The 24,608-nt window shown below is 42.1% G+C and overlaps 1 protein-coding gene across 2 annotated transcripts; it reads right to left on the bottom strand.

The window, feature by feature from the left end:
• Positions 1 to 3,921: 3,921 nt before the first annotated feature.
• scd (stearoyl-CoA desaturase (delta-9-desaturase)) lies at positions 3,922 to 16,468 on the bottom strand. Of its 2 annotated transcripts, none has more exons than XM_042319068.1 (6): positions 16,300 to 16,468; positions 15,759 to 16,049; positions 14,984 to 15,114; positions 10,178 to 10,383; positions 6,525 to 6,757; positions 3,922 to 5,594 (listed from the first exon to the last, which is right to left on the bottom strand). In XM_042319068.1, exons 2-6 carry the CDS (start codon positions 16,039 to 16,041, stop codon positions 5,389 to 5,391), a joined length of 1,059 nt encoding a protein of 352 aa, XP_042175002.1. In that variant the 5' UTR covers positions 16,042 to 16,049; positions 16,300 to 16,468; the 3' UTR covers positions 3,922 to 5,388. The 2 variants fall into 2 exon arrangements, with proteins under 2 accessions (XP_042175002.1, XP_042175003.1); XM_042319069.1 differs by having other exon boundaries at positions 15,759 to 16,021.
• Between the last annotated feature and the right edge of the window lie 8,140 nt (positions 16,469 to 24,608).

The raw sequence follows: 24,608 nt of genomic DNA, 5'->3' as shown, positions 1-24,608 counted from the left end.
ATGTGTCAGACTGTTGCTAAGGCAAAATGTGTCAGACTGTTGCTAAGGCAAAATGTGTCAGACTGTTGCTAAGGCAAAATGTGTCAGACTGTTGCTAAGGCAAAATGTGTCAGACTGTTGCTAAGGCATTTCAAGAATACTGGAAAAATAACTGCACTGCAAAACAGTAGAGCAACAACAATTCATTTAATTATACATTTATTGAAAATATCTCTGAATTTTACTTCAGAATATATTTCACATTTTACATATACCAGAACATAAGAATGATAACATTTTTGCTTCCCTCAACATGACAGAATTAACAATATTTATTTTTGGATTGTTGAATAATACTGCAAGATAATTATTTGAATGACTTGTTGTAATAATTTGCAGTTCAGTAAAACTCTACGATTAGTTCTCAGTAGCATTTCACATGAAAGTATCCTGTTCCCAGATCAACGTGTGCTGTATATCCAACTCCTACAGCTGTTTTGATGTACAGCACAAACCGATCCGGAACTGGGACCAGGCTAACATTAAAGCCCCTTTTTGTTCAAAAGTTCCATGTAGATGATGTCATGTCCTGTCTCTGTACCTCCTTCAGGTTGGCACGTCTATCGGACTCCAGCCACTGTCCACTGAAGTACATTAAATACAGTAAACCACCAATTCATTCATATCTGATGGAACTAAAACACTTAGATCTGCATTGTGGTACGTGTCATTTCTGCCTTTTACGGCCTTTGGCTGTTTTTAACCAAACTAAACGGGATGTGAACACAGAAAGGATCAGGAATGGATTAAAGTCATCATAAGGCATTGGGCAGTAGTAGAGTATCCCGACTCAGTCTTTTTTAAGTACAGTCAACAATGTGATTTCCTGTGTTTTTATATATATATATATATATATATATATATATATCCTTTTAGTGGTAAGAGCTGTTTGAAAAGACTGCCTGAAATTTCAGCCTGTTTTGGTGAGAGGGAGTTTTGTCCTAACATTGTGACATCACCATGTGGTAAATGAGTTAATAGACCAATAAGAAAGAGAGTTCCAGACCTCTCTGCCAATAACAGCTCGTTTTCAGTTTCCCCCTCCCCACTCAGAACCACTTCCAGACAGTTCAAGCTAAACATTTGCTTGAGAAATTGCTCTTTGCTACAAAGCTATTTTTGTTTTTTCTTTTTGACCATTTTAATTGAAAACAATCACAGTAAGGTAGTTAATTGTTACCCAGAAATGCTAGACATTGCGATAAAAATAGCTGCTTTCAACCTTTAAAATTGTTTAAAAAGGTGCTCAAATAATTCATTTTAAAGTTCTGTGCTACTGCCAAAGGAAAAAAGTACTTAAAGCAATACATTTTCATGCCATTTTCTTTCAGTAAATTAAAACCACAAATGGCGAAAAAATACACAATAAATGCATACAGAACATTTTGTCAAGTTAACATACAAACAGAATCTTTCAAGTTGAATGAAAAGTAACTCCCCTATTGAACAAGCTCCTAAGTCACAATCTGAGCCTCTGTAGAAGATCCAAAGGCCCCTAGATCTTCTATGGTCCAAATAACACCTGGGCCTACTGCATGTGTTACTACCTTACTGAGAAAAACACATCACCAAGAATGCTTCCGTGTCAATGTTATCTTTTGCATGCTCTACGACTGTCTCAGGTAACAACTAATTGACTTTATTTAGTTAGTGTCAGGGAAATCAGGGCAGTTGTTTAGGTTATGACAAAGACCACACTTTTAAGCGTTGGCCCAGTAACCGAAAGGTCACTGGTTCGAATCCCAGAGCTGACTAGGTGCAAAAAATATATATATGCCGATGTGCCCTTGAGCAAGGCACTTAACACTAATTGCTCCTGTAAGTTGCTCTGGATAAGAGCCGTCTGCTAAATGTCTGAAAAAGTTTTAAAATCTTGTACAATCTTATGACCTAAGTAGCTTGCTAAACAGCATTATCCAGCTACAAGGGGCTAATAACGGCTCTATGGTAAGGCTGCACTACACATGTCCAACCAATGGCACATTATGGGCACATAGAGGTAACTGGCAAAATAAAAACAACACCAACATCGTCTCAATAGAACGCTGGCCCACCACCAGCCAGAACAGCTTCACCTTGGCATAGATTCTACACATGTCTGGAACTCTGTTGGGAGGCTTGCGACACCATTATTCCAGGAGAAATTCCACCAGTTGGTGTTTTGTTGGCGGTGGTGTAAAACGCCGTCTCAAGGCGCCGCTTCAGAATCTCCCGTAAAAGTGTTCAATTGGGTTGAGATCTGGTGACTGAGACGGCACTTGGTTTACATCGTATTCATGCTTATCAAACCACTCGTGCCCTGTTGTGGACGGGGGCATTGTCATCTTATGGGGACGTAGCCATGGTAACCATAATAATGTCCTGCCCAGCCATTTGTATGCATGACCCTAAGCATTATGGGATGTTAATTGTTTAATTAACTCAGGAAACCACACCTGTGTGGAAGCGCCTGCTTCAATACACTTTGTATCCCTCATTTACTCAAGTGGTATTATTTTAGCAGTTAGATTTATTATCAAATATTACGAGAAAATCCACTAACATTTTCATGCTATGGCAGAGAGGAAGGTATGGAAGAAATGTACCGTAAAGTAGTTGGTGAATGTTTTAAACTAAATGTGGATGAACTCCTTATATAACCGTGTTATCAATAAGTTAAATATTATGATACTGGGGTTACTGGGGCAGGTAGCCTAGTGGTTAGAACGTTGGGCCAGTAACTGAAAGGTTGCTGGATCAAATCCCAGAGCTGACAAGGTAAAAATCTATCGTTCTGCCCCTGAACAAGGCATTTAACCCACTGTTCCTAGACCAGTTAACCCCACTGTTCCTAGGCCAGTTAACCCCACTGTTCCTAGACCAGTTAACCCACTGTTCCTAGAACAGTTAACCCTCTGTTCCTAGACCAGTTAACCCACTGTTCCTAGACCAGTTAACCCACTGTTCCCAGGCCGTCATTGTAAATAAGAATGTATTCTTAACTGACTTGCCTAGTTCAATAAAGGGAAAAAGAAATACTGCAGGTCCCTCTTCAGGGATTCAGAAGTACATTTTATGGCCATAATCCTAACAACTACATTTTACATTCACCTTTTACTAGTTTACTTGTATCAACAAATCATTTTTTATTGAGTTGTCTTTTTGTCAATTCAATGAAAAAGTGCTGTAGACTACAAATAGCTTGTGAAAAGTACACTCAGCCTACTGTAGAATGGCCATGGCAGAGACAGAGAACTGTTTCATATTCATGGCCGGATTACCAACTGGGAAATTAGCTTTAAAACTGAACATTTTTTATCTCTGCCCCATGGCAAAATGTTTACAATTGCAGGAAGTTAGCTTTTAAAAATGTCTTGCTCCACTGCCATGAGGGGAGGGGGGCTTCAAAATATTATTGCCTAGGGCCCCAGATGTGGTTAATCAGCCCTGCTTCTATAAGAAACAGCACATAAAAAAATAATTTTTTTACTATATATGTTTTTTTGTATAGCTCTAACCTGGTTGACAATCTAGGGAGGGGGAGCATGTATTCTTCATTTGTTTTCTAAGATGTATAAAATCTCTTTTTGTGACAGTACCGCCATGCCTGTGCTTTATCCAGTTCCACCGCGACCCCTCTCATTTATCCAGTTCCACCGCGACCCCTCTCATTTATCAAGTTCCACTGCGACCCCTCTCATTTATCCAGTTCCACTGGGACCCCTCTCATTTATCCAGTTCCACTGGGACCCCTCTCATTTATCCAGTTCCACTGGGACCCCTCTCATTTATCCAGTTCCACTGCGACCCCTCTCATTTATCCAAGTTCAGTTCCACCGTGACCCCTCTCATTTATCCAGTTCCACCGCGACCCCTCTCATTTATCCAGTTCCACTGTGACCCCTCTCATTTATCCAGTTCCACTGGGACCCCTCTCATTTATCCAGTTCCACTGGGACCCCTCTCATTTATCCAGTTCCACTGGGACCCCTCTCATTTATCCAGTTCCACTGCGACCCCTCTCATTTATCCAGTTCCACTGTGACCCCTCTCATTTATCCAGTTCCACTGTGACCCCTCTCATTTATCCAGTTCCACTGGGACCCCTCTCATTTATCCAGTTCCACTGGGACCCCTCTCATTTATCCAGTTCCACTGCGACCCCTCTCATTTATCCAGTTCCACTGGGACCCCTCTCATTTATCCAGTTCCACTGCGACCCCTCTCATTTATCCAGTTCCACTGGGACCCCTCTCATTTATCCAGTTCCACTGCGACCCCTCGCATTTATCCAGTTCCACTGTGATGGTTTTCCACGTTTCAGGACTCTATTCCTTATTAATATCCAGTAAATCATTGAGTATTAAAGTAACTTCCAGATTTTTATGAAATATGAAATAGTTTTCCTTCCAATTTAAAAAAAAAAAAATGAAGTCTGTTCAAAAGCAGCTTTTCTGTGTTGGAATGGTGTGGGCGTATCTACCGGTCATTAAAAATATTCATGTGAGTAAACCGCTGATTGGCCAGCACTTCATACTCTATGAGGAAATAGCAAGGCTTTTTTAAACCGTCTGTTTGAGATATAAGTTTGAATTTGGAATTTTTGAAGTGTTTATTTTCTTCTTCTGACCAATTTATGCTTTTGTCCACAAATACAAGTATAGGACGAGTCCACAACATTATTTGGGTTTGAGTAAACAGAATATGACCTTTTAAAAGTGAGACTTTCACTGGACAGTTACTTTAAGAATAGAAAAGTATCTGTGTTGGTTGCACGACCCACATTACATGAAAGCTATGGACACGACTGACAGCTTCACTTCAAGACGGGAGATTTAAAAGGTGTCACAACAAACACGTTTTTTTTTTTAAAAAAGCTTTCTTATTTTTCAAATGTCTCCTTTAATACTTGACAGCAGTATTAAAGAGAAACTCTGGATTTGATTGCCTAGGCAACATCAATGTAACATTACAGCAGAAGAAGCAATCACAGCTCATGAACACCTCCTCCAGCCTACTGAGGGAGGCTCGACCAATGGCAGCATACCAGCTTTGGCAACAGACAGATTTGTACCATTTCACACAACAGACTATTTTGCTGCAACGAAGAAGAAATGAAACAGTAAAATGTAAGGTGATTTAAAGTCCTTATTTTAAAAGCTAACATGAATCTTTAAAGAACTCTTTAGGAAATCTGTAAAAAGCTCACAAAGGAGAAGAGTGAAGATGTGACTGTAGCTACAAGTTAGAGAAGCATCTCTCAAAATTACACTGCAAACTAAACTTTTGTCGGTTTTATATATATGTATTATTATTTATTTTTTTACATTGGTTTTGTTTTGGAGCTTTTTTGAGATTGGGGAAAACTTCCTAGCCACTCCGGTTCCGGGTGCTTCCGTCCCCAGTGCGCTGAGCCCGGGCCAGCACTATTTCAGGGGACACTCTCTTGCGGTCCTTTGCCAGGCCGAGGAAACACATGAAGTCGATGAAACAGGTGGTCAGGTTCAGTTTGCAGCCAAACTCACTTGATGCATAATCATATGGGAAGGTGTGGTGATAGTTATGGAACCCCTCACCTGAAAGTGACAGGAAACCACAGTCAGGATAACCATTGGCTGTTATTTACACAGAATCATATATTCAAGATATCTTGTAAGATGTGAACACCCACACATGGTTTGATATAGAGCTTCTATAAATATTATTTTCTGTCAACTCAAAAACCTAAAATTCATGGTCTGCATAAACTTGCTCTTCATCGACAATGAACAACCAATCCCCTTTGGATCTCTTTGACAAACAGGTGGAATCAAAGTAAACTGACAGCAGGTTAAAAACATATCACGTGTTCAATATCACCCAGGAAGGTAATTACAAGCACAGAAGTCAACGCTCGTTCTGTTAGGCTACTGTTCTGCGATAATTGTGTAATATAGAGTCATTTATTTAGTTATTTACCCCGTTTTCTCCCCAATTTCATGGTATCCAATTGGTAGTTACCGTCTTGTCTCATCGCTGCAACTCGCCTACGAAGGTCGAGAGCCGTGTGTCCCCCGAAACACAACCCGGCCCCAAGCCACACTGCTTCTAGACACAACGCCCACTTAACCCGGAAGCACTAATGTGTCGGAGCAAACGCCGTACATCTGGTGACCGTGTCAGCGTGCACTGCGCCCGGTCCGGCCCGCCACAGGAGTCGCTAGTGCGTGACGGGACAAGGATATCCTTGCCGACCAAACCCTCCCCTAACTCAGACGACGCTGGGCCAAACCTTTCCCTAACCCAGACGACGCTGGGCCAATTGTGCGCTGCCCCACGGGTCTCCCTGGACTTGAACCCAGAATCTGTAGCGGCACAGCTAGCAATGCGATGCAGTGCCTTAGACCACTGCGGCACTCAGGAGACCCCAGTATAGAGTCATCTACGATATAACTACCATGTTATAAAGGAGCGACTTAATGAAAGATCTTAAGATCTTTTAAAATGGCAAGAGGTAGCTAACATACCTATGGCACTAAGGGTGACAAACTTGTTCTCTCTGGGGTTGATGTTGGTGTCGTAGGGCCGGTTTCCCCACATGTGGGCAGCACTGTTGACCAGCCAGGTAGCATTCAGTACCAGGGTGTACCTCAGCAGACCCGGCACAAAGTAGCCCAGCCACAGGCTCTCTCCCCACAGGCACCAAGGAACAAACATGGGGATGGAGAAGCACATCAGCACCACTGACATCTTGTAATACCTGTGGAGAAGACCAGAGACATATCCTCTATTACATCTTGTAATACCTGTGGAGAAGACCAGAGACATATCCTCTATTACATCTTGTAATACCTGTGGAGAAGACCAGAGACATATCCTCTATTACATCTTGTAATACCTGTGGAGAAGACCAGAGACATATCCTCTATGACATCTTGTAATACCTGTGGAGAAGACCAGAGACATATCCTCTATTACATCTTGTAATACCTGTGGAGAAGACCAGAGACATATCCTCTATGACATCTAGTAATACCCGTGGAGAAGACAGGAGAACAGAGACATATCCTCTATGACATCTTGTAATACCTGTGGAGAAGACCAGAGACATATCCTCTATGACATCTTGTAATACCTGTGGAGAAGACCAGAGACATATCCTCTATGACATCTTGTAATACCTGTGGAGAAGACCAGAGACATATCCTCTATGACATCTTGTAATACCTGTGGAGAAGACCAGAGACATATCCTCTATGACATCTTGTAATACCTGTGGAGAAGACCAGAGACATATCCTCTATGACATCTTGTAATACCTGTGGAGAAGACCAGAGACATATCCTCTATGACATCTTGTATACCTCTAGAGACATCTAGTAATACCTGTGGAGAAGACCAGACCAGAGACATATCCTCTATGACATCTTGTAGTGGAGTGTGCCCTCAGGCCCAGAGACATATCCCTCTACTCTTGTAATAGAAGACCACTACCACATATCTACAACACACTGAGTGTGTGCCCTCAGGCCCTCTACATCTACTACCACATATCTAGAGACACACTGAGTGTGTATCCTCTATGACATCTAGTAATACCTGTCCAGGCCCCTATCCTCTATGACATCTACCTGTGGAGTGTGTGCCCTATCCCCTACTCCACTACACATATCTACAACACACTGAGTGTGTGCCCTCAGGCCCCTACTCCACTACCACATATCTACAACACACTGAGTGTGTGCCCTCAGGCCCCTACTCCACTACCACATATCTACAACACACTGAGTGTGTGTCCTCAGGCCCCTACTCCACTACCACATATCTACAACACACTGAGTGTGTGCCCTCAGGCCCCTACTCCACTACCACATATCTACAACACACTGAGTGTGTGCCCTCAGGCCCCTACTCCACTACCACATATCTACAACACACTGAGTGTGTGCCCTCAGGCCCCTACTCCACTACCACATATCTACAACACACTGAGTGTGTGCCCTCAGGCCCCTACTCCACTACCACATATCTACAACACACTGAGTGTGTGCCCTCAGGCCCCTACTCCACTACCACATATCTACAACACACTGAGTGTGTGCCCTCAGGCCCCTACTCCACTACCACATATCTACAATACAAAATCCATGTGTATGTGTGTATAGTGCGTATGTTATCATGGTGTGTATATATCCATGTATCTGTGAAGATATACTATCAGTCTAGCAGACCTCTCTCTACAGGACCCAACACAGCAGATAGACCTCTCTCTACAGGACCCAACACAGCAGATATACCTCTCTCTACAGGACCCAACACAGCAGATATACTATCAGTCTAACAGACCTCTCTCTACAGGACCCAACACAGCAGATAGACCTCTCTCTACAGGACCCAACACAGCAGATATACTATCAGTCTAACAGACCTCTCTCTACAGGACCCAACACAGCAGATATACTATCAGTCTAACAGACCTCTCTCTACAGGACCCAACACAGCAGATAGACCTCTCTCTACAGGACCCAACACAGCAGACAGACCTCTCTCTACAGCACCCAACACAGCAGATATACTACAGTCTAACAGCTGGACAGCCTCTTCTTTGACAGATGAACACAGCAGATCACTCTCTCTACAGGACCCAACACAGCAGATACATTATTACGTTAAAAACTATCAGTCTAACAGACCTGCCTACCGGTTACAGCAGATGTTCTCTACAGGACCCAACACAGTAACACTGCTTCTGGCAACCTTCTTTGAGATGATTACTTATTACGTGATCTAACATATGAGGTTACAGGACAGGTTTCCAACCTTCTGAGTCATACTGGTGATCTAACTATGAACAGGACAGGTTTACTTCTGAGTCATACTGGTGATCTAACTATGAACAGGACAGGTTTATTTCTGAGTCATGCTGGTGATCTAACTATGAACAGGACAGGTTTAGTGGGGAGTCATACTGGTGATCTAACTATGAACAGGACAGGTTTACTTCTGAGTCATACTGGTGATCTAACTATGAACAGGACAGGTTTATTTCTGAGTCATGCTGGTGATCTAACTATGAACAGGACAGGTTTAGTGGGGAGTCATACTGGTGATCTAACTATGAACAGGACAGGTTTAGTGGGGAGTCATGCTGGTGATCTAACTATGAACAGGACAGGTTTAGTGGGGAGTCATACTGGTGATCTAACTATGAACAGGACAGGTTTAGTGGGGAGTCATACTGGTGATCTAACTATGAACAGGACAGGTTTAGTGGGGAGTCATACTGGTGATCTAACTATGAACAGGACAGGTTTATTTCTGAGTCATGCTGGTGATCTAACTATGAACAGGACAGGTTTAGTGGGGAGTCATACTGGTGATCTAACTATGAACAGGACAGGTTTAGTGGGGAGTCATGCTGGTGATCTAACTATGAACAGGACAGGTTTAGTGGGGAGTCATACTGGTGATCTAACTATGAACAGGACAGGTTTAGTGGGGAGTCATACTGGTGATCTAACTATGAACAGAACAGGTTTAGTGGGGAGTCATGCTGGTGATCTAACTATGAACAGGACAGGTTTAGTGGGGAGTCATACTGGTGATCTAACTATGAACAGGACAGGTTTAGTGGGGAGTCATACTGGTGATCTAACTATGAACAGGAGAGGTTTAGTGGGGAGTCATACTGGTGATCTAACTATGAACAGGACAGGTTTAGTGGGGAGTCATACTGGTGATCTAACTATGAACAGGACAGGTTTAGTGGGGAGTCATACTGGTGATCTAACTATGAACAGGACAGGTTTAGTGGGGAGTCATACTGGTGATCTAACTATGAACAGGACAGGTTTAGTGGGGAGTCATACTGGTGATCTAACTATGAACAGGACAGGTTTAGTGGGGAGTCATGCTGGTGATCTAACTATGAACAGGACAGGTTTAGTGGGGAGTCATACTGGTGATCTAACTATGAACAGGACAGGTTTAGTGGGGAGTCATACTGGTGATCTAACTATGAACAGGACAGGTTTAGTGGGGAGTCATACTGGTGATCTAACTATGAACAGGACAGGTTTAGTGGGGAGTCATACTGGTGATCTAACTATGAACAGGACAGGTTTAGTGGGGAGAATTCAAGGAATACGGTTGAAATGGATCGTCAGGAAGGAACACCTACTTCCTCTGGAACATGACGACCTTGTCAGCCTTCAAGTCACTGAGCTCCAGCTTCTTCCCTTTCTCAATGACGTCTGGGTGTTTACGCACCAGGAGCCAACCGATGTGGGCGAAGAAGAACCCTCGGACGGCATTGTGCGGGTCGGCATCGGTCTCTGAAAACTTGTGGTGAACTCTGTGGTCCCGAGCCCATTCAAAGATATCATTCTGTAGTGGGGGAAACAAAGACAAAATATTTAAACATAGAATCCGTAGAACGGCCTGATGGCATAATGGGTGGACTTGGCAGCCATTTTGAGTGTACCCATGTCTAGGTCGTTAATATACTGGTTAAGACAGCGGAATAATTCCATGCAGAGCGTTCGAAAAGGAAACAAATTCATTGGACCGGTGCTGATTCTACAGGATTAGCATTGAACACGTGACCAGCGGTCGGGACATCAAGTAATAAAAGTGGATGTAGATCATTTGAAAAACGTTTAAAAATGACCAGAACGACAGTTATTCTGTGTTTACTGAGTAGTTAGCTGAAATGAACTACGATTGTGTTTATTCTCCACTTTCATGGTGAACTTTCAGTACGGCAAAAAATCCACTTGCAGTCCTTTTTAAATCGCTAATCCTGTAGAATCAGCGACGCGACGCTGGTCCAATGAATTTGTTTATTTTCAAACGCTTCTGCATGGAATTATTACATTGGCCTAAACGTTGTTCGCTTCAAACTAGACCAATCCAGGAAATAAAAACAGGAAGTGTACCTTTCAATCTTTGCTGTGTTGTCAACTCAAATTACATGACAGAAATCCATTCCATTGCATGTGACATATACAGGGCCTTGGGCAAGTTTTCAGACTCATTCACTTCTTCCAAACGTTTGTTAGGTTACAGCCTTAATCTAAAATGGATTTGAAAAATAATTCTAATCAATCTACACACAATACCCCATAATGACAAAGCAAAAATATATATACGTACAGTGTATAGATAAAAAACAAACAAAACATTTTTGCTAATGTATGAAAAAAAACAACAACGGAAATATCACATTTACATAAGTATTCAGACCCTTTACTCTGTACTTTATTGAAGCACCTTTGGCAGCGATTACAGCCTTGAATCTTCTTGGGTGTGACGCTACAAGCTTGGCACACCTGTATTTGGGGAGTTTCTCCCATTCTTCTCTGCAGATCCTCTCAAGCTCTGTCAGGTTGGATAGGGAGTGTCGCTGCACAGTTATTTACAGGTCTCTCCAGAGATGTTTGATCGGGTCCAAGTCCGGGCTCTGGCTGGGCCACTCAAGGACATTCAGAGACTTGTCCCGAAGCCATTCCTGCGTTGTCTTGGCTGTGTGCTTAGGGTCATTGTCCTGCTGGAAGGTGAACCTTCACCCCAGTCTGAGGTTCTGAGCGCTCTGGAGCAGATTTTCATCAAGGACCTCTCTGTACTTTGCTCCGTTCATCTCTGCCTCGATCCTGACTATTCTCCCAGTCCCTGCCGCTGAAAAACATCCCAACAACATGATGCTGCCACCACCATGCTTCACAGTAGGGATGGTTCCAGGTTTCCTCCAGACATGATGCTGCCACCACTATGCTTCACCGGGATGGTTCCAGGTTTCCTCCAGACATGATGTTTCCACCACTATGCTTCACCGTAGGGATGGTTCCAGGTTTCCTCTAGACATGATGCTGCCACCACTATGCTTCACCGCAGGAATGGTTCCAGGTTTCCTCCAGACATGATGCTGCCACCACCATGCTTCACTGTCGGGATGGTTCCAGGTTTCCTCCAGACATGATGCTGCCACCACCATGCTTCACTTTCGGGATGGTTCCAGGTTTCCTCCAGATGTTATTCATACCAAAGAGTGTAATCTTGGTTTCATCATAGATTCTTGTTTCTCATGGTCTGAGTCTTTAGGTTCCTTTTGGCAAACTCCAAGCAGGCTGTTTTTATGTATTTGTTTAGTATTTAACCTTTACTTAACTAGGCAAGTCAGTTTAGAAACAAATTCTTATTTAAAATGACGGCCTACCAAAAGGATACAACACTACATAAAGAGAGACCTAACAACAACAACATAGCAAGGCAGCAACACATGACAAAACAACATGGTAGCAGCACAACATGGTAGCAGCACAACATGGTAGCAGCACAACATGGTAGCAACACAACATGGTAGCAACACAAAACATGGTAGCAACACAACATGGTAGCAGCACAAAACATGGTAGCAACACAACATGGTAGCAGAACAACATGGTAGCAGCACAACATGGTAGCAACACAACATGGTAGCAGAACAACATGGTAGCAGCACAAAACATGGTACAAACATTATTGGGCACAGACAACAGCACAAAAGGCTGTCATGTGTCTTTTACTGAAGAGTGGCTTCTGTCTGGCCACTCTACCATAAAGGCCTGATTGGTGGAGTGCTGCAGAGATGGTTGTCCTTCTGGAAGGTTCTCCCATCTTCACAGAGGAACTCTGTCAGTGTGACCATCGAGGTTCGTCGTCACAGCCAATAAGGACAATTCCTTCGACTTCATGCCTTGTTTTTGCTCTGACATGCACTGTCAACTGTGGGACCTTATATAGACAGGTGTGGGTCTTTCCAAATCATGTCCAATCAATTGAATTTACCACAGGTTGATTCCAATCAAGTTGTAGAAATGTCTCAAGGATGATCAATGGAAACAGGATGCACCTGAGCTCAATTTTGAGTCTCATAGCAAAAGGTCTGAATACTTATGTAAATAAGTATATACAGTGCCTTGCGAAAGTATTCGGCCCCCTTGTACTTTGCGACCTTTTGCCACATTTCAGGCTTCAAACATAAAGATATAAAACTGTATTTTTTTGTGAAGAATCAACAACAAGTGGGACACAATCATGAAGTGGAACGACATTTATTGGATATTTCAAACTTTTTTAACATATCAAAAACTGAAAAATTGGGCGTGCAAAATTATTCAGCCCCTTTAATTTCAGTGCAGCAAACTCTCTCCAGAAGTTCAGTGAGGATCTCTGAATGATCCAATGTTGACCTAAATGACTAATGATGGTAAATACAATCCACCTGTGTGTAATCAAGTCTCGTATAAATGCACCTGCACTGTGATAGTCTCAGAGGTCCGTTAAAAGCGCAGAGCATCATGAAGAACAAGGAACACACCAGGCAGGTCCGAGATACTGTTGTGAAGAAGTTTAAAGCCGGATTTGGATACAAAAAGATTTCCCAAGCTTTAAACATCCCAAGGAGCACTGTGCAAGCGATAATCTTGAAATGGAAGGAGTATCAGACCACTGCAAATCTACCAAGACCTGGCCGTCCCTCTAAACTTTCAGCTCATACAAGGAGAAGACTGATCAGAGATGCAGCCAAGAGGCCCATGATCACTCTGGATGAACTGCAGAGATCTACAGCTGAGGTGGGAGACTCTGTCCATAGGACAACAATCAGTCGTATATTGCACAAATCTGGCCTTTATGGAAGAGTGACAAGAAGAAAGCCATTTCTTAAAGATATCCATAAAAAGTGTTGTTTAAAGTTTGCCACAAGCCACCTGGGAGACACACCAAACATGTGGAAGAAGGTGCTCTGGTCAGATGAAACCAAAATTGAACTTTTTGGCAACAATGCAAAACGTTATGTTTGGCGTAAAAGCAACACAGCTCATCACCCTGAACACACCATCCCCACTGTCAAACATGGTGGTGGCAGCATCATGGTTTGGGCCTGCTTTTCTTCAGCAGGGACAGGGAAGATGGTTAAAATTGATGGGAAGATGGATGGAGCCAAATACAGGACCATTCTGGAAGAAAACCTGATGGAGTCTGCAAAAGACCTGAGACTGGGACGGAGATTTGTCTTCCAACAAGACAATGATCCAAAACATAAAGCAAAATCTACAATGGAATGGTTCAAAAATAAACATATCCAGGTGTTAGAATGGCCAAGTCAAAGTCCAGACCTGAATCCAATCGAGAATCTGTGGAAAGAACTGAAAACTGCTGTTCACAAATGCTCTCCATCCAACCTCACTGAGCTCGAGCTGTTTTGCAAGGAGGAATGGGAAAAAATGTCAGTCTCTCGATGTGCAAAACTGATAGAGACATACCCCAAGCGACTTACAGCTGTAATCGCAGCAAAAGGTGGCGCTACAAAGTATTAACTTAAGGGGGCTGAATAATTTTGCACGCCCAATTTTTCAGTTTTTGATTTGTTAAAAAAGTTTGAAATATCCAATAAATGTTGTTCCACTTCATGATTGTGTCCCACTTGTTGTTGATTCTTCACAAAAAAATACAGTTTTATATCTTTATGTTTGAAGCCTGAAATGTGGCAAAAGGTCGCAAAGTTCAAGGGGGATGAATACTTTCGCAAGGCACTGTATATATATATATATTATATTCTAATTATTTTTAATACATTAGCAAAAATATCTCAAAACCTGTTTTTGCCTTGTCATTATGGGGTATTGTGTGTATACAAATATATTTCAACCCAATTTAGATTAAGGCTGTAACGTAACAAAATGTGGATAAAGTCAAGGGGTCTGAATCCTTTCCAAAGGCACTGTAAATCATTTGAATGAACATTCTACATTACAGCCTGATCTCGCGACAGCTCACATTCTGAGTGCATGCAGTCGTCTGCTTGACCAGGCTAACAGAATGATACTTCGGGGAAGTTTGTTCATCATAACAATGGAAGAGGTTTTTGTGTGTGTACCGCTATTGTCTGTCTTCTGATGTTCAACCCGGTTCAATAAAGGTGAAGTGAGAAAGACCCATGTTGTACCTGAAAGGCCATGGAGTTGGCAGTGGCAAGGAAGATTCTGAGAGGTAATGAGGCCTTGTAGGACCTGTGGCTCCATAGCCGGTGAGCCCCCGCAGTCACTCCTAAAGCACTTGTTAAAAAGCAAAACACAACTGTGTGGAAAGAGAGAGAACAAGGAAGATAGAGGAACAAAATCTATTTAAATGGTCAGATGACAACAGCTCCTCCGGCAGAATCATTTGCATGATAAAACAGAGGAAACACGACCATAAACATGCATAGCATCAGGTGGCAGAGAATGGGTCCTGTACTCTCTGGTTTTCCTAAAAACATTCATTCATTTGTTTGCCATCTAATCCAGAAAAAGGGTCTGCTATTCCATAACAGAGTATAAACGAGCGATAGTGAATAATAATATACACCGTCAGAGTGGAAGGGTCAACAGATTAGAATGTCTCTTTTCCATAGAATCATTCATTTGGAGTTTATCTCCGGGATACAATAATAATATTTGGTTAAGAGTTTTTTTTAATGAATGCATAATAACAATTATTTCTAGAACTTTCTACATGTCTGGTTATTATAGTATTCCATTTGCAGAGAAATGACAACCATCCGTGTTCACCAGCAGGGGAGAGAGAAAGAGGCAGGGAGTTTGCGCTACGCACCACTGAAGACTGGCGAATCCAGCTGTGCTGTGTGCCCAATCCGAGGTGAAAATGAACTACGCCATAAAAAACAATATGAAAACTCAGTTCATTTGAAATAACAAGTGGGTTAGCTTGATCATACTTACACCAAGCCCAGGTCAAAACATGAGCAGATGGGACGAGGGTGATGCCGTACACGGCTCCAATGTGCAATAAAGTCATCAATATGATATTTCTCCACACGATTATCATTGAAGGTTTAGGACCTTCTTTCTCTTTGTACGTTTCATCAAACACATCATCTCTTTTTGTCGCCGATTCTGCGAGCACATCACCGTTCCTGTGTCTCCCCGGACCCTCGATCTCCGTGTCAGTCATCCTCGCCGTGATTTTGTTGTGATGAATGAAACTGGCAACGAAAGCAGACATTTTGTTACCTTCAAAATAACGAGACAACACAACAGTCATAAAATAGTGGCGTGAATGTGAATTAAATGTCATGTTTCTGCAGAAATTGACATTTGTAACTAATGTCACTCGAAATTGTGGTTAAACGTTGCACGATGGTGACAAAACCTGTCTGTGGCTGGGTGATGCTGAACACTGGCATCAAGACACCGCGTACATTAGTTAACTCATGTTGGATGAAACATCCCCGTATTATATTCAATTAAATATCAAACGTACCTTATGAAGACTACTTCTGTTAATTGATGCGAACAAATATGACAGAATCCAGTTTCAAATGGTGGTAAACGGCACTGAATTGAAAATAATATAATAACACTGTGATGCCCTAAGTTCCAGTGCTGCTGAAGCCGTTTACCTTGCTAGGTGCTCCGGGGTTTGGAGAAGATATTTGCGAGACTGTAATTGGACGAGCTGGGTTTGATACCACCTTTCTCGCCTCGTTTCATTGGTTGCCCTGTTATCTGATGTTCACGTTGTTATAAGAACTTGTTAATAGAATATTCTCATCATTTACATAATAATATAGTACAGTCTGGTTTTCATGTCTATGCATGTACCCCCGCACATTTACTCGGTACCGGTACCCCCTGTTTATAGCCTCGTTATTGTTATTTTATTGTGTTACTTTTTTTGTTTTTTGTAAATATTTTCTTAACTATTTATTGAACTGCACTGTTGGTTAAAAGAGCTTGTAAATACGCATTTCACGGTAAGGTCTAAACATGTTGTATTCGACGCATGTGACAAATAAAGTTGGATTTGATTTATGACTACAGTACAGCCCCCCTCAAAGATGAGGGATTGGATGGAGAAAGTGTAGGCCTACTTTAGTCACATCTCATTAATACGATATTGATCAATAATAATCTATTGTACAGGTTTACAGAAATAGTTTAGATGTTTTATTGGATTGGCACTCTAGAAATTGAATGCAATACTGACAATACCAGTAGCCCATGCTAAAAACATCAAACGGTTGGTTTGGATCATCAGTGATAGCGACACTGTCAGCATGAAGGGACTATCTTCAGCCATTAGATAGTAGATAGGCTTCAGTCGTTCCTCCGCTCTCTGCTTCAGCTTTGCCATGTGATGTTACCACGTCTAGTGCTGTGCTTCCCACACCTATATGATGAATTCCACAGGAAGCCTCAATGTCACACCACATTTCAGTGGTTTCGGTGGTTCATACGCTTTGTGATAATAGGCATGTATTTAATGTGCTTGATTCATTCATCATATCTTTGTTTAGTATCACCACTTTCATTCAAACACTGAAGAAATAGAAGAAGAATACTTTGTCCATTGATACAGCCACACCCACACCCACAGCCACACCCACACCCACAGCCACACCCACAGCCACACCCACACCCACACGGTTGCCCTGCAATGATGGGAATGCAGTGAGAGATGATGTCTAAGATTGCTTGACTTGGGCCGGAGCTGTCCCGACGAGCTCCGTACCCGGACTTCACATTTTTTAGTAATTGCAAACCAGATCCTCTATAAAACAAAGTAGCATGTCGCCGGCGCAGATTCACACACCGAGGTAAAACACGGTGATCAAAACGGAATGGAAGGCGGGATCTGCATTGAATAGCAATGAAAATTGGGCATTCATTTCCTGATTCCGCTTTGTTGAAATTGATTCGCCGCTAGTCTGTGAAACTATGCATGACTGTAGGCTGTTCCAGATTGTGCAGACTGAAAATGCACCAGCCTGAATGGCATGGTGTCAAATTAGGGGTTTTAAGGTCATAATAATTTTTGTTAATATAATTAATTAATAAAGGCACACTTTTAAATATGATCAATCACTTAAAAATCGACATATCAGCCATTACCGGAAGGACCATTCATTGCGAGACTGTTGTACGCTGCACGTGTGAGAGTATGAGTGGTCTGTTGCCCGAGGAGAGAGAGAGAGCGCGGCAATTCAGCAGCAGGTATAACATAATGACAGACAACAGACTAACTACCCTGAACTAAAATATAAACGCAACATGCAACAATTTAAAATATTTGTTACTGAGTTTACAGTTCATATAAGAAAATCAGTCAATTGAAATCCATTCATTAGGCCCGAATCTATAGATTTCACATGACTGGGAATACAAATATGCAACTGTTGGTCACAGATACCGTGTGGATCAGAAAACCAGTATCTGGCAGGGGCGCAACAAGTCCCCACCACATTCCCCTATTTTATCATTGGAATGTGATACAAACCTAGGAAAAGGTGTGCTTTAGGACCATGCAGACGTTTGGAGTGTTATCTATCTGGATTCTACAAAAAAAACTTTAAAAAAGATCTACATTTTTATATATATATATTTGTGATCGGAAGTTTCCATAGACTTAGTTTAGAGTCATTAAAACTAGATTTTCAACCACTACACAAATTTCTTGTTAACAAACTATAGTTTTGGCAAGTTGGTAAGAACATCTACTGTGTGCATGACACAAGTAATGTTTCCAACAATTGTTAACATACAGATTATTTCACTTATAATTCACTGTATCACAATTTCAGTGGGTCAGAAGTTTACATACACTAAGTTGACTGTGCCTTTAAACAGCTTGAAAAATTCCAGAAAATGATGTCATGGCTTTAGAAGATTCTGATAGGCTAATTGACATAATTTGAGTCAATTGGAGGTGTACCTGTGGATGTATTTCAAGGGCTACCTTCAAACTCAGTGCCTCTTTGCTTGACATCATGGGAAAATCAAAAGAAATCAGCCAAGACCTCAGAAAAAAATTGTAGACCTCCACAAGTCGGGTTCATCTTTGGGAGCATTTTCCAAACGCCTGAAGATACCACGTTCATCTGTACAAACAATAGTACGCAAGTATAAACACGATGGGACCACACAGCCATCATACTGCTCAGGAAGGAGACGCGTTCTGTCTCCTAGAGATTAACGTACTTTGTTGCGAAAAGGAAGGTACAAAAGTATCTATATCCACAGTAAAACGAGTCCTATATCGACATAACCTGAAAGGCTGCTCAGCAAGGAAGAAGCCACTGCTCCAAAACCGCCATAAAAAAGCCAGACTACGGTTTGCAACTACACATGGTGACAAAGATCATACTTTTGGAGAAATGTCCTCTGGTCTGATGAAATAAAAGTAGAACTGTTTGGCCATAATGACCATCGTTATGTTTGGAGGAAAAAGGGGGAGACTTGCAAGAACACCATCCCAATCGTGAAGCACGGGGGTGGCAGCATCATGTTGTGGGGGTGCTTTGCTGCAGGAGGGACGGGTGCACTTCACAAAATAGATGGCATGAGGGAGGAAAATGATGTGGATATATTGAAGCAACATCTCAAGACATCAGTCAGGAAGTTAAAGCTTGGTCGCAAATGGATCTTCCAAATGGACAATGACCCCAAGCATACTTCCAAAGTTGTGGCCAAATGGCTTAAGGACAACAAAATCAAGGTATTGGGAGTGGCCATCACAAAGCCCTGACCTCAAGCCTATAGAACATTTGTGGGCAGAACTGAAAAAGGGTGTTTCGAGCAAGGAGGCCTACAAACCTGACTCAGTTACACCAGCTCTGTCAGGAGGAAGGGCCCAAAATTCACCAAATTCAACTTATTGTCGGAAGCTTGTGGAAGGCTACCTGAAACATTTGACCCAAGTTAAACAATTTAAATGCAATGCTACCAAATACTAATTGAGTGTATGAAAACTTCTGACCCACTGGGAATGTGACGAAAGAAATAAAAGCTGAAATAAATCATTCTCTCTTCTATGATTCTGACATTTCACGTTCTTAAAATAAAGTGGTGATCCTAACTAACCTAAGACAGGGAATTTTTACTAGGATTAAATGCCAGGAATTGTGAAAAACTGAGTTGAGATGTATTTGGCTGAGGTGTATGTAAACTTCCGACTTCAACTGTATGTCCCCCCCACTTCTAAAACCAAAGTTGTGCCCCTTGTATCTGGTGTGACCACCATTTACCTAATGCAGCAAGACACATCTCATTCTCATGGAGTTGATCAGGCTGTTGATTGTGGACTGTGGAATGCTGTCCCACTCCTCTTCAATGGCTGTGCAAAGTTGCTGGATATTGGCGGGACCTGGAACACGCTGTCGTACACATAGATCCACAGCATCCCAAACATTCTCAATAGGTGACAAGTCTGGTGAGAATGCAGGCTATGGAAGAACAAACACAGTTTCAGCTTCTAGGAATTGTGTACAGATCTGTGTGACATGGGGCCGTGCATTATCATGCTGAAACATGAGGTAATGGTGGCGGATGAATGGCACGACAATGGACCTCAGGATTACGTCACGGTATCTGTGTCCATTCAAATTGCCATCGATAAAATGCAATTGTGTTCGTTGTCCACAGTTTATGCCTGCCTGTACCATAACCCCCTGCAACCATTGGACACTGTGTTCACAACGTTGACATCAGCAAACGGCTCGCCCACACCACGCCATACATGTTGTCTGACATTTGCCTGGTACAGTTGAAACCGGGATTCAAGGTCAAGACCCTGGTGAGGACGACGAGCACACAAATGAGCTTCCCTGAGACGGTTTCTGACAGTCAACTGTCCAGGTGGCTGGTGGCTGGTCTCAGACAATCCCGCAGGTGAAGAAGCCGAATGTGGAGGTCCTGGGTTGGCGTGGTTACACATGGTCTGCGGTTGTGAAGACAGTTGGACGTACTGCCAAATTCTGGAGGCAGCTTATCGTAGAGAACATTAGATTCTCTGGCAACAGCTCTGGTGAACATTGCTGCAGTCAGCATGCCAATTGTACACTCCCTCAAAACTTGAGACATCTGTGACATTGCGTTGTGTGACAAAACTGCACATTTTAGAGTGGCCTTTTATTGTCCCCAGCACAAGGTTCACCTGTGCAATGATCATACTGTTTAATCAGCTTCTTGATATGCCAGACCTGTAATGTGGATAGATTATCTTGGCAATGGTTAAATGCTCACTAACGGGGATGTAAACAAATTTGTGCACAAAATTTGAGAGAAATAATATGTTTGTGCGTATGGAACATTTCTGGGATCTTTTATTTCAGCTCATGAAACATGGGACCAACCTTTTACATTCATATTTTTGTTCAGTGTAGATAACCAATGCAAAACAATGTGTAGCAGTTATCTCACTAGTTAATTATAACTAAGCATGAATGTCGTTGTCACCTTTCCGCACGCCTAAATAAATCTGCACCGTTGGAAAACTGGGATTACCCTCTATTAAACCGTAGCCGTGTAATTACGACGACAACAAAAAATGGTAAGAATTGACAAATGACTTGCTGTGGTACCCTAACTGGGGAGAACAGGCTCATGGTAATGACTGGAGTGGAATCAATGGAATGGTATCAAACACATCAAACACCTGGTTTCCATAGTTTCCAGGTGTTTGATGCCATTCCATTTGCTCCGTTCCTGTCATTATTATGGGCCGTTCTCCCCTCAGCGGCCTCCTGTGCTGTGTATAGATATCTCCTGAAATATGAATATTTGAGCCTTATATATAAACAGTTAAGCCGTGTTCACATTGGCAGTTTGAAGTGACTCAAATCCTATTTATTTGCATAATCTTAGCTTGCTACATAACGTCTGAGTGATAGGAAGCACAAGCACCACCACTAATCAGCCTACACCACTATGGCATACACCTGTTGTTACTATGACGACTAGGGTAGCCTTGTCTGCAAATGACTGCTGTCTGAACACACACAAATCTGATTTGGCCACGCTGTTTGGACAGTCAGTAGTCCAAAACAGATTTGAAAAACAAAACTGATTTGAGCATTAAGGCCTGCAGGAACAAGGCTTTAGAAACCTTGCTTTGAAGTATCCTACCTTATCCATCTGATCAATATATCCATCTGCAATATATTATATCAAGGGTGGCAACCATCCTTCAGGATAACACTGGTGAAAAAAGTATTAAATTCTCATACTGGAGTAAAAGTAAAGATACCTTAAAAGAAAATGACTCAAGTAAAAGTGAAAGTTACCCAGTAAAATACTACTTGAGTAAAAGTCTAAAAGTATTTTTAAATATACTTAACTATCAAAAGTGAATGTAATTGCTAAAATATACTTATGTATCAAAAGTAAAAGTACCAATAATGCAAAATTCCTTATATAAATGCCTTATATACAGCCAGGGTCACACGCCAACACTCAGACATAATTTAAAACAAAGCATTTGTGTTTAGTGAGTCCACCAGATCAGAGGCAGTATAGATGACCAGGGATGTTCTCTGATAAATGTGCAAATTGGACCATTTTCTGTCCTGCTAAGCATTTAAAATGTAACGAGTACTTTTGGGTGTCAGGGAATATGTATGGAGTAAAAAGTACATTAGGAATTTTGTGAAGTAAAAGTAAAGTTGTTAAAAATTATAAATAATAAAGTACCCCAATAAACAACTTAAGTAGTACTTTAAAGTATTTTTTACTTAAGTACTTTTCACCACTGCAGGATAGCTACTGGGTGTGCAGACTTTTGTTCAAGCCCTGCTCTAACCACATTGTAGCCTAAACATCAGCTGCTCAACAGGACCTTGATAAGCAGACTTGGGTGTTTCAGGGATAGATCAAAAGTCAAGCCTGAACACCCAGGAGGTCTCCAGATGGAGGGTTGACCACGTGTTGACAACATGCGACTAAGAGTGCAGGTCTACTTTGTGGAGGTTAAGTGCCTTGATCAATGGCACAACGGCCTACAGGGGATCAGACACCGTGTCAAACACCGTGACATCAGCTCAGGGATTCGATACAGCAACCTTTTGGTTACTAACACAATGCTCTAACCACTGGGCTAGTTGCTAAGGGCTTGTAAGTAAGCATTTCACGGTAAGGTCTACCTACACCTGTTGTATTCGGCGCAAATACATTTTTATTTGATTTACTTAACAGATCCATGGCTGTGCTATCTTTGTCTTTGAGGCCAAAGCTCTCAGTAAAGTGCAAGTGAAGGGTTTCCCTAAAATTCAAAGCTGGCTAGAGCTCTAGGAATCATGTCTGGGTAGGACTGTGAATGTAGATATAATCTGCTCCCCAAATGGCACTCTATTGCCAATATAGTGCTTAACTTGACCAGGGCCCCCTTTTCAAAAGTAGTGCACTATATAGGGAATATGGAGCCATTTGGGATATATTCCATATGACTCTGACACACCCCACCAACACAATCAGACTGTGTTCATTTCCCATTGGTGAATGTAGGATAAGTACATATGCATTGTGTTTGATGGAGGTTATGGTTACATCACCTTGTCAAGAAGAGGTTACTTTAGGTCATAATGGCACTAGGGCGGTTCACCTGGTAAAATCACCCGCACAAGTTTACGTCGTCTGATTCAACACAACCAATCAGCAGCAGTTCTTCAACATGTGTTCCCCTCTGACCAATCGTACCACATGCTTTCAAAGTGAGTGAAAACCTTAGCAAGGCATCACGTCTGAAGTAAATGAAAAAAGAATCCAACCTATAAATTACGGTCATTCCTATATGAGCTCATTGGGACGTCCCTACCCTAAACCCGAACTTTACCTATAATTTACATTCCCCTTGGATGATAGTGGCACAGATGGAACAATGAGCCAGATCTTTCACTGGCTGTATAAATGTGAAGAAACCGGTTGGCGTTTCCACTCACTACCAAATATGGTGATAAGAGGAACCCCAATAGCCGGCTGTAGGAGAAGATGGAGCCAGATGGATTTTGGCCTACAATCTGCAAATTTTCTCATCGATGAAACATTTGATCTCCATACGGTTTTCTGTTTCCAAATCTAGAGTCTGTAACAAACATAGTAGATGTTTTGTTGATTTTACGCTTTGCCAAATGTTTTTAAAAATTGCGTTGTTTAAAAGGAGTGCAAGGGCGAATTTTGATATTGTACACGTACACTTCAGAGTAGGCGTTCCCTTAACAGAAATATGCAAATAAACTCTAGAACACGCCAATAGGATCTCACTAGCTCGTGCTTGGCTCTGCCCACCTCCTTCCTTGTTCTGCCCACTATGATTAATTTGCTCTCATTGGAAAGGACAGGCTCTGGTATATATTGGGTTAGTTATAGAAATCTTTGATAGTGGGGTGACGTGTTCCCACCTTAAAACCTCCAGCTTTGTTGTATGGCTATTAGCTGAGTTTTGGCGCCACCTACCTGGAAAGACACAACATGACAAGGCAGAACATTCGTAGTATCACGGCCTCGTAATTGGGTGATTCTGCAACTACGGGCATTTCCATGTCCTCAGGTCAATTTTGGGGATCTTATTTTAAAAAATATATTCCTTATATGTTAAGTTCACACTACAAGCGGTTCCACACTGCCAGGTTCCATACCGCTGCCTGGTTCCACACTGGTTGGTTCCATGCTGTTGGTCCGCTCCATACTCACCACTCAGTTCAGCCTGACCTGCTGTTATTAAGTCTCTCGTGCCATTCATTCATTCACCTTCTCTCCTGTAGACCCACATGTACATTAGCCTACTCTGCTGAGGAATCA

This window comes from Oncorhynchus tshawytscha, unplaced genomic scaffold (assembly GCF_018296145.1).
Source record: "Oncorhynchus tshawytscha isolate Ot180627B unplaced genomic scaffold, Otsh_v2.0 Un_scaffold_822_pilon_pilon, whole genome shotgun sequence".
In the NCBI taxonomy this organism is placed as follows: domain Eukaryota; kingdom Metazoa; phylum Chordata; class Actinopteri; order Salmoniformes; family Salmonidae; genus Oncorhynchus; species Oncorhynchus tshawytscha.
The sequence above is the reverse complement of the archived record's forward strand: the minus strand, read 5'-3'. Positions and strand labels throughout refer to the sequence as shown.